The 11177-nt window shown below is 38.1% G+C and overlaps 1 protein-coding gene across 1 annotated transcript; it reads left to right on the forward strand.

The window, feature by feature from the left end:
• The first annotated feature begins 2773 nt into the window (after window positions 1–2773).
• On the forward strand, window positions 2774–10312 carry GNPDA2 (glucosamine-6-phosphate deaminase 2). Its single transcript, XM_063157350.1, has 7 exons — window positions 2774–3073; window positions 4111–4278; window positions 4597–4694; window positions 5207–5389; window positions 5701–5885; window positions 5978–6152; window positions 9297–10312. The coding sequence occupies exons 2-7, from the start codon at window positions 4151–4153 to the stop codon at window positions 9353–9355; spliced, it is 828 nt and encodes a 275-aa protein (XP_063013420.1). The 5' UTR covers window positions 2774–3073; window positions 4111–4150; the 3' UTR covers window positions 9356–10312.
• The last annotated feature ends 865 nt before the right edge of the window (window positions 10313–11177 follow it).

Below are 11177 nucleotides of genomic sequence, written 5' to 3' on the forward strand. Positions count from 1 at the left end.
AATCACAGAAAGACTGTTTCCAAAACCAAAATATATTTATAAAAAATGTGAGACTTTGAAATCTCTAGTTTTGCTACTCAGTGAAACATAATAAGGAACTAAGATTTTTTTTAGCAACATCTTAATTAGTAATCTATATTCACTGCATATAGAGCATTTTTCATCTGCTACTAATTAGACAGGAAATTCTGAAGAATGACTTGGGAAATTATCCCCTAGGTATTAGCATACAAACAATGAGAGTAAGAATTGAATATGTTTACAAAAGACAGGGAATTTTGTCTGTCTCATAGAAGCAGTTGATAGCATTGTGAAGTTTGCTAAAAGGCAACAGACAAGCTGCTGTTCCAAATTTAGGGGCAGTGGGAAAAAGGACAACTTCCACTGAGTGTGGAACAGTACATCATATATTCTCAGACCTCCTGGAGAACATGCAACAATGGGGAGACTATTACCTGAATTTTAAGAGTTCTTCTGCAGTGATGAAAAAAAAAAAAGAGAATTTTCAAGTTGTGGAAACCAACAGAGCTTTTGGGGGAGGGGTGAGATTTCAGCCTTGTAGGTACCTAGGTGAGCAGTAATATCAAAGAAACATGTTAACTAGTCTGCTGTATGCAGAAGTAGTTTACCTCTGAGGTGTTACATATCGTCCACAGAGGTAGGAAAAGAAACAAATTGAAATCTAGAGACAAACCTTATATTCTTACATAGAATCTGAAAATCACCTCCACTGCAAGTATACTCTGAAACTATGAGAGCAGCAGAGGCTCAGAGAATCACTCAAGAAATGGTGCAAAACACTATTCTTTAGGACCTGGTAAAATTTCTGAGATAAAGACTTATCAGAAGAACATGCATGAATTAAAACTGTTTATATTAGAAAGTTAAATTCAAATGAAAAGCCAGTTTTGAAACAAAAGGTATTTTTATTGATTGCCTGCTAAGCCCCAGAGACTTCAGAAAGACATATTTTCCCTCACAAGCTTGCAAACACACCTTTCATGCCCTTGGCAAAGTATTTCTCAATACCTTGAAAGAGAAATACAATTTCTCTTTCTAAACCTTGCTAGACAGGCTCGTGGAATCACAGAATATACTGAGTTGGAAGGGACCTGCAAAGATGGGTCTTAAATTAATGACCTACATGGGGATCAAACCCACATTAAAACCTTGGCATTATTAGCATCATGCTCTAACAACCTGAGCTAAACTCAAGTCTTACCAAAAGAAATGTATCATTACACTCATGTAAGACCCCAGATTTTTTTTTAAATACACACTCCCCTTTATTAGCTGTTTTACTGTTCAATCATGTTTTTTCCTCAGACAGTTATGCTCCTACCCAGTAAACAGATTTACCCTGGTCTTCTATTATGGTAAGGCCTCAGTGAAGCCTACAGGTATGTGCATACACATATATTGAGAATTATGTTGCTTGCTCACCCCCCTACTCCAGTTTCCTCACTCCAGTTTGAAGCACCACCCTTTCAGACTATTAGCCCTTTCAACATATCAAGATCTATCTGTTAGATTACCTGTTTAATTACAGCTTAGCTAAAGCTGTGGAATTACTTGACTGCTTTTAAAGCAAAAAGCAAATCACAGAATTGTTAGGGTTGAAAGGGACCTCTGGAGATTATCTGGTCCAACTGCCCTGCTGAGGCAAGGGTCACCTGGAGCAGGTGACACAGGAATGTGTCCAGGTGGGTTTTTCATCTCCAGAGACAGCAAACTCCATGACCTCCCTGGGCAGCCTGTTCCAGTGCTCTGCCTCTCCCAAGGTAGAGAAGTTCTTCATGTCAAGGTGGAAATTCTTGTTTTAGTTGATGCCCATTAGGCCTCATGCTATTGCTGGGCACTGCTGAAAAGTGTCTGGCAGCATCCTCTGACACCTGCCTTTGAGATATTTATATGCAGTGATGAGAACCCTCCCAGTTTTCTCCTCTGCAGACTGAACAGGCCCAGCTCCTGCAGTCTCTCCTCAAGAGAGATGAGATGAGGAGACATCATCCTTGCGGCCTCCACTGGGCCCTCTGCAGTAGCTCCTTGCCTTTCCTGCCCTGCGGAGCCCAGCACTGCACACAGCACCAGATGCGGCCTCACCGGGGCAGAGTGGAGGGGCAGGATCACCCTCCCGGCCTGCTGGCCACTGTTCCCCCAGGAATGCACCCCCACAGGAATGCACCCCAGGATACCACTGCCCTTCCTGCCCGCAATGGCACCGCGGGTTATGGTCAGCTGTGATTCACCAAGACACTGATGCTTCACCTCATTAATTTCTGTCAGTAACTACCCACGGCTTCTTTTGCAGCTGCATTACGCAAACATTTAGGCTATAGGGGAAGGTTTTCCATTAAGATCTCAATGTGCTCCGCAGCAGAGAGGCTGCGAGAGGAGCTCTCGAGCACAGCCGTGCTCCAGACTGGAGCCCCCGGCATCTCCCGGGCCGCTGGGCCGGGCTGGGCCGAGCGCTCCGTGCCCGGCTCCCGCAGCGGCCCGGAAATGCCCCCGGGCAAGGAGCCCATTTCCCGGCCCCGCCGGCCGCTTCCGGGTCGCGGGGCGGGTTCCGCTGGAGGCGGCGGGGCGGGAGCTGCGGGGCGGGCGGCGGTTCCCGTCCTCCTCCTCCTCCTCGTCCTCCTCCTCTTTCCCTACTTCATCTCGTCCTGGTTCTGGTGTGGCTCGTGGCCGCCGCGGGCTGTCCCGGGTGAGCGGGGCCGGGCAGGGCGCGCTGTGGCCGGCCGGGGAAGGGGAGGCCGCGGGGGCCCGGGGCTGCTGTGCCGGCGGCGCTCCGGCTGCAGGGCTCTTCCTCTGCCAGTGTCGGTTTATCGCCCCTCCCTCCCCACTATCGCCTAACAAAACCAAAAAAAGTGTCCTTAGCCGAAAATTCTCTGTGGCTCTGCTGCTGTCCGTGGGTCCCTGCTCTTGAGAGCATCCTCGTGTTCCCAGCGTAAAACTGCTGGGATTTCATGGAACCGGCCTAAAGCCGCGCAGTCTGTTCCTCTTGGCATGCTGTTCCTTCTCGGGAAGGTGTGCTAACTCTCGGGTGTGTGCGAATAGCGTTTCCTCGGCAAAGGTGAGTTTGACTTGTCACGGCTCAGCTGTTCAGGGAGATGGAGCAGCACAGGCAGCACACGGTGATGATCATCACTTTCTTCCTTCATTAGTGGGACAAACATGGTTAAATACTTTAATTCATATTTGTTTTGAAATCAGCCGCTCATTTGGCGTCAGCTAAAAGTAGTGTGGTCTGTCATACCGGTGGCCCTGGGCTTCTGACAACTGTGTTGTGTTCTGGCTAATGCTGAGCCCACCCAGACCTGGGAAAAGAAGAGTAACGCATCCCAAACTGGGGAAAGAGCCTCAGTCTTCCTGGAGTAATTACCGGACTCGGTTAAGCAGAAATTCATGGAAAATGAGTTTCACTTAAATGCAAGAGATGCGGGTATACTTCTTGCAACCAAACTTGTTTTCGGGATATTAATCTTAAAAGTTGATACAGTTGCACTCAAAACCTTTTAAATTTGTTTAAATTTATGTGGCAAAGAAAAAATGTGGTATCGTATTTTTTCCTGTGAATTGTAAACATTTCAAATATCTCTAATGCTTTAACTTTTTTTTTGCAGATTAATAAATTTACTGAAGCATTGTTAAGGAGCTATAATGGGAGTGAAAGGAGCTTTAATAATTTAGTCTCAATTAGGTATTTTGATTATAGAAACATGGGATTACTCTGAGTCTTGTTTTTGAAATTGTAGGCATTCCGCTGGTCATAAGAAACAGGAATTAATCTTGGTATATAAGTATTTCCTCTTTTCTGATGGCAGTGACAAAAATACTGAAGTTCAAAATGGCTTGTTCTCATCTTGTTTTAGCTTTTTCCTGTTAATAGCTTTAAATTAGTCTGTGGATTTTAATAAATATTTTGACTGTAATCTATCATTTGGATTCTGTAGCTTTTCTCTTGATTGTCCAGCTTGAACTAGGTCTGCAAGAGTGTGGTATGCTATTGCAAGTCATTGGTATGGAAGATGATTTTTTTATCTCCTCTGTAATCTAAGAGTTTTGCAACTAACGTGGCGCTTATTTTTAAAACTTCAACATTTTCTCCAGGTTTAAGTTTGTTTTATCATACAAGTTCTTCACTGCCATAATGAGGCTAGTAATTCTTGAAGATTATGATCAGGCTAGTGAATGGGCAGCCAAATACATCTGCAATCGTATTATCCAGTTCAAGCCAAGTCAAGGAAGATATTTCACCCTTGGTCTACCAACAGGCAAGTTTTATTCAATGTCTGTAAATAACTGCACCTGGAACAATGTTTGTATCACTGGTAGCAGATAAAATCAGTATTTAAAAGAACATAATATTCTATGGTAATAGAATATTTTTGGTAATATTCTAACTTTTTTTTATTACTAATTTGATTTCTGTGTAAAGTTGTGATAGTTTGAGAAACTGATAAATACTAAATGAGAAACAGCAGATTGCTTGTATATTGAAAAGCATTGTAGCAAAATTTGACTGTGAAGACATTTAAATACACTGAAAATGTGCAGATACACAGAACAGTAGAAAAACTTTTATTTAACAGGAAGCACACCTTTGGGATGCTACAGAAAGCTGATAGAATATCACAAAAATGGAGATCTCTCTTTCAAATACGTTAAGACTTTCAACATGGATGAGTATGTAGGTAAGATGTGCTATTATTTGAGAACATACTGTACTGGGATTTTTTTCCTTATAAAAACTATTAAATATTTTGTCAAAGTACCAGATTAGTCTAGTATGTTTGTATTCCTATATTAGACTGGTGTCCCAGCATTTTTCTGTTCCTTTATCTACAAAAATGCAATAATACAAAAATGCAAAAATACAAATAATACTGCAATACTGTGTGTGTTTTTGTATTTGTAGTAGGTATACTGGGGCAAACTTAAAGTAAGTCAGGATATTTGATAGTAATTGAGACTTCCTAGACTGAATTCTGTTTGACTAAGACAGTAGAAGCTGAGAAAAGTAAACTGTAAACCAGTTACCTTGTACGTGCCAACCTTTCTTCTCAATGTAGTTTCAAATCTTTATTTGAAAGATTTATTTGACTCAGGTTTGCTTTGCAAGCCCTACATCTGTTAGATACAGACTAGAATTAAAGCTGTTTGGTTAAATCTTGTCATATGGTAATCTCCCTGTAAATCATTTCAGGGCTTCCCAGAAATCATCCAGAGAGCTATCACTCCTATATGTGGAATAACTTCTTTAAGCATATTGACATAGATCCAAATAACGCTCATATCCTTGATGGGAATGCACCAGACTTACAGGCGGAATGTGATGCATTTGAAAAGAAAATTGAAGAAGCAGGGGGGATTGATCTTTTTGTTGGAGGTATGAGGAAATGCTCTATGGTTAGTTACAATTCAAGCACATACACCAATTCTTTAATTGCTATTTTCATAACTTGACTAAAACACAAATTTTTCAATTATTGTGTAAGAAAGTTCTGTGACTAACAAAGAATCAGTATAAATTTCAAAAGAGAATGGTTGGTGTCCAAGTTTCTAATGACTTAAGTAAGTTTTTATTGAAAATGGGGAAGCAAAAGGGAAGGATGAGCCCTTTTTTATTAATTTACAATGTTTGAGGATATGTGTTGACTCTCAGGTCTGGAATGATTTATTTTTTTTAACTTTGAAAAGGCATTGGTCCAGATGGCCACATTGCATTCAATGAACCCGGATCAAGTTTGTCTTCAAGAACAAGATTAAAGACTTTAGCAATGGACACCATTTTGGCAAATGCTAAATACTTTGATGGAGACTTATCTAAAGTACCAACTATGGCGCTAACAGTTGGTGTGGGTACAGTGATGGATGCTAGAGAAGTAAGAACTCATTTAGTTCTAGTTGCATGTGTGTTTTCAAGTTAGTTGGTATTGATACTGGGATGGAAAGTAAAGAGACCTTTGTTTTGCAGGTGATGATTCTTATAACAGGTGCACACAAGGCTTTTGCATTGTACAAAGCAATTGAAGAAGGAGTCAATCATATGTGGACAGTTTCTGCTTTCCAGCAACACCCTCGCACTATCTTTGTGTGTGATGAAGATGCTACTTTAGAACTAAGAGTTAAAACTGTGAAGTACTTTAAAGGTGAGCACTGAATCAGAGGTCACGTGTTTATGCAAAACCGACAGCTTTGAAATCATACTGATTTAAATCTGAGCCTTCCAACACTTTGCAGTCACTAATGTATAATGCTATATAGTCAAAATATAAATATTAACTTATTTCTTGTGTTTGGAAATTTGCCAGGAGGCATAATTTGTGCTACCTACATTCCAGACAATATACTTGGGAAGAGTATTTCCTTTGCTTCCAGTTTAAACAACAGTTTAGTAATCTTTAACTTTAAACAGCAGTAATCTGGTGTTCCAGAATACCAGTCTTAAGTTTACTAGAAAGTTTAGCTTAAAAAAATCTTAACACATTTATTAATCCTGATACATTTCCATGCTGCTTTTGCTACGTGCTGTAATGTGATGTCTAGTAAACTGCAATACAGACTTTGAAGCCACCTGAGAACATTTTTCATGTGCAATTAGCATAACAATCTATACTACCTTTGAAACACTGCACCCTTTTACTGTGTGTGTTTTTTGTATTTGTAGTAGGTATACTGGGGCAAACTTAAAGTAAGTCAGGATATTTGATAGTAATTGAGACTTCCTGGACTGAATTCTGTTTGACTAAGACAGTAGAAGCTGAGAAAAGTAGTTTTGTCCTGACTGCACTAGCAGAGCACATGCAGTTGTGTGACTCAGTTGTTGTTCTCACTAGCATGGGTACCTGTAGTAGCCAAGGTATCAGAGATCAAGATTGTAATTTATTAAATTCTTTTTTAGAGCATTATATTACCAGTGCTCATATATGTATTGGATTGCAATTTGGATATTTCTATGATATTTATCCTGATACCTCTTGTGGCCAGCTTGTTAATTTTGATTTTTTCAGTATACTGTTCTCTGCTATGTATTTGTGGGGTAGGAGGGAGGGTTAGTCTTTTCTTGTATCACACTGCTAAACAGCACTTAGTGTTGTTTTCAAAGATAAACTTCTCTATCTGCTTGGATAAGTTTTAAACAGTATCCTGTATTTTATATAAGCAGAGGCTTTGCTTGGGAAATACAAACCTAATGTAGAATCAGTAAATATAAATTACACTGAACATTGCTTTAAAAAACATCAAGGGCTACAATTTATGAATGTGTGCTATTGTGTCACTGTATTTAATTACCCTGTAATACACAGCAATAGAACTTTTAAAAAGATGGTTTACTTTAAACTTAATTAATTTTACCTGTTCTCAAATCAGTGAGATTTTTTTCCCCTTGTAAAATGGAGAAGTCAGTGTGGGTCAAATTTGGAATTATTTCTGAAACTTGATCTTCAGGTTAGACTTCTTAGGGAAGCTAGGTAGTTCTTAATACTGCTATTTATAGTAATGATTTATGGAGATTTTTCACCACTTAAAACTTTCAATATGAAACTGCTTTTGTTTTGTTTTATAATCAAGTACCACACTGGCTGGTAAATGGATTAACCTATTCATTTATTCTAACTTTCTGCAAACCTATAATAGGCTAAAATTATCAAGTGTGCTTATGGTCCTACTTGCAACTTCCTTGAAGAATGAAACATAAAACGAATTTTGAAATTACTGATTTATCTGCAGATAAGTTAGTTCAGGATAGTTTTTACCATACTTACACATGCTCCTCTTAAAACTGTGTGCAGAAATGTGTTTATGCAAAGCATACCTGAATATCCAGTGGGACTTTCCTTTGAAACAATTGTTTTGGCATCTACCAAGTCTGGTGCATTCCTTTAAAAATTCTTTTGTTTCTCACTGTTTTTCCTGTAACACTTTCACTACCAGGATTTAAATATTCTTCACTAAGTATGACAGAAGCTATACTTTGTAACCATTTTTCATGCATCTAGGATAATGGGTAATTATTTAATTTCCCCTTTTTAGAAGAGGAAAATATTAGTAGAAAGTTAAATGTTTTAAGGCTCAAAACATGTTTCTAGTTTACATTGTGTAAGCAGCTGTTACTCTTTTATGTCATTTGACTTATGTCAAATGTATACTTAAGCTTTTGTCACTGTTAAACTGAAAAAATATTACACTTGATCTACTATCTGTAATTTAACTAAATAATCACAAACTGATTAGTAATAGATGCTGCATAAGATGCCTTTTTTTATGGTCACCTACAGTAATGACCTTTGATTGTAGAGTTAACTCAAATTTCATGTTGCTGCAGTGACACTAAGGCTGCCACCAGCTGCATCATGTAGCAAAGGTATTTGAATATTCTTTACCATAGATAATAAATATGCAGTAATGTGAGATTTCTTTCATGGTTTTTAAGAAAATTACTTTTAGTGTTGCATGTTTTGATTTTAGAAGTTAAGTCTTTAGTTCAATACTAAAATGGACTTTGTGGATTGTGAACACTGATCATTACTGTTATTAGTACTCAAGATGAAATGTGGAAAAACCTGCCAGTGATCCAATGTCACACATACCTAGATGTAGGTAACATTTTTACTAAGTTATAGCAAAGTTAAGAAGGAAGCATCTTTTTTTATTAATTGCACTTCAGCATTTATCAGAAATAAAGTAGTTGAAGAGGAAAAAAATAAACCCCCTAATCATAGCTATGAAGGACTTGTATATGACAAGAAAAAGCCCAGCTACAACAGAATACAGTTGAACTGCTGAAATTGAGTCTGCACTAAGAGTCTGGATAATTTAATTTGATTTTGCCTGTCTAGGACCACAAGTATATGATTATTACAAAGACAGTATTACCACAATGCTAGAACATTTCAAAAGAACTCAAGCTGTCAAAGTCTCACTATGTGTGCATCTAATTTTTATGGCACATTGTGGTGTGAGGGAATTACATTGCTGTTACACAGTTTTTAATACATGGAAGATATATTGAGTTCATTTGGAAGTATTCCAGATGTGGGGTTTTGGGTCTGGTATTAGAGAACTGTCTGGTTCCCTGCTCAGCTGATACTGAATATGTCATTAGTATGCAAGTGATACAGGAATATATCTGCTGTCTCTGACTGAACTACTTTAAATAGCCATTTTTGTTCTCTTCAATGAATTATTTAAAATGTATGCTTTGAAGCAAATTCCAAATAAAAATGTGGATAGAAGAACATGTTAACAAAGTATAACTAATGTAAAGCTGGCATTGTTGCTTTCCCCCCAAGGTTTAATGCATGTGCACAATAAGCTTGTGGACCCACTGTACAGTATGAAAGAAAACTGAAAGAAGACTGAAGAGGAACTCCATGTGGGTCAGCAGCAACAGTTTTAGGTAGCAGATAAGTTCACTGCTATGCAATATGCTGAAAACTGTTTAAAATGGGAAATCCTAGGTACTGTATTTTTAAAAAGGTCCAATATCTGTACATTCACATTCCATCTGTTTGCTGTGTTGTGCATTTTGCTTTAACATTTGGAGCTCCGCTGTTGGTACATCAGTAAATGGAACAGAACAAACTTGGGAGAGACTGCACGTTATGTAGAGAGGGGAAAAGCAGAGCACTTACTCTAGCACAGCAATGTATTGCATCTGCCTCATGTTAGAGATGATGACACTTCATTTCCCAGAATTCTTAATTTTTGGCTTGGTTAGTGTAACTACATTTTGCATTTGTGTCTCTAGGCAGGATGGTTTTGGCCTTTGCTACTACTATGGACTTGTAATAGTTGTACAATTTCTACTATGAAATGTTCTGTTTACATATATCTAATGTACACTGAGCTTTTGCACTTGGTTGCCTTAAATTTGTCTTAAACAGTTTTTGGGCATCTCAAGTCCTGCTGTATATTTCAGGCAAATGAAGACACAAAAACAGTGCCTAAAAATGCACCAAAATCTTTGAAGTTACAACTTGCTCCATGGATAAAAATATTAAACTTCTACAATAGCACTTTTTCCGCTCATGTACTTCAAATTACTTTAGGATTTTATATTTTTGGTAATCAAGCTTTATACATAAGGAAGAAATCTCAACGTTCCTTCCTGGAGGTACCTGGTCAATTATATAACGGATGTTAGAATTAAATGCCTGAAAAGAGCTTAATTTACAGGACTATAATGTCTGCAAATGATCATTTAAAGCCAACTGTTAATCACTTTCTCATTGTATCATTATAAACATTGAGCTGTTACAAGGAATGTTATTTCCTACTTTGAATATAAGTAAAACTTAAATATAAATCTCTTAGTTTCAAAATTGTTTTATTTCTAAAATAAATTGTAATGAGTAAATAGTTCAGAATTTCAGGGAGTGGTTAGGCACCAAAGGAGAAGGATAAGAGTTTACTGATGAAGCCTTTTCTTGGGAAAGTCCTTGTTGAAAATACTCTCTGCAAGAAAGTACAACTAAGTGTAACTTCAACTTTTCACCCAAATGACAGCCATGTGGTCTTTATTACAAAATCACATAATCTCCCCAGATATGTGGCAGGCTTGCCTTTCATCTAGGTGACTTTTCTAAACTGATCTAGGCTCACCTTTCTCATAAATGGTCTTACAGGGTCCTTTCAAATCTGGACTGTTCTCTGATTCTGTGAAATTACAAAAGCACGGAAAAATCTGTCTATAGCAGTATAGGAAGCCAGGCCTAGTATTTCAGTTCTCAACAGTACATTGAACATCCACATATTTAAAACAGGTTTTCAGCTTTAAGGCTCAGTTTATGCACATGTATTTTTGAAGCATAATGCAACATTGTGGGGAAAAAAGTTGAAAAGACTGCCTTTCAGAAGAATGCTGTTTCAGGTAATATATGACTCAAAATGCAGTGTTAGGTTTGTCATTAGCCTTTACAGCTAAGCAAGTTTATAAACAATTCTATTAAAAAGCATGAAATTAAAAGTAGTAATTAATTTAGGTTAGTATTAATGGAATTGAATCAGGTTTCATCTTGATGATCATTATCCTTAATGTGCCAAAATGGAGAATTCTATTGAAACAACACCCTTGTTCTTTATTCCAGCACACCTTTCAGTCATGTGCCTTGCTTGGCACCCTTACTCACTAAAGCCCTCTGTGTCCTCAACACGTGCCAGATCACAGAATA

Source organism: Melospiza melodia, chromosome 5 (assembly GCF_035770615.1).
Source record: "Melospiza melodia melodia isolate bMelMel2 chromosome 5, bMelMel2.pri, whole genome shotgun sequence".
Taxonomy (NCBI): Eukaryota; Metazoa; Chordata; class Aves; order Passeriformes; family Passerellidae; genus Melospiza; species Melospiza melodia.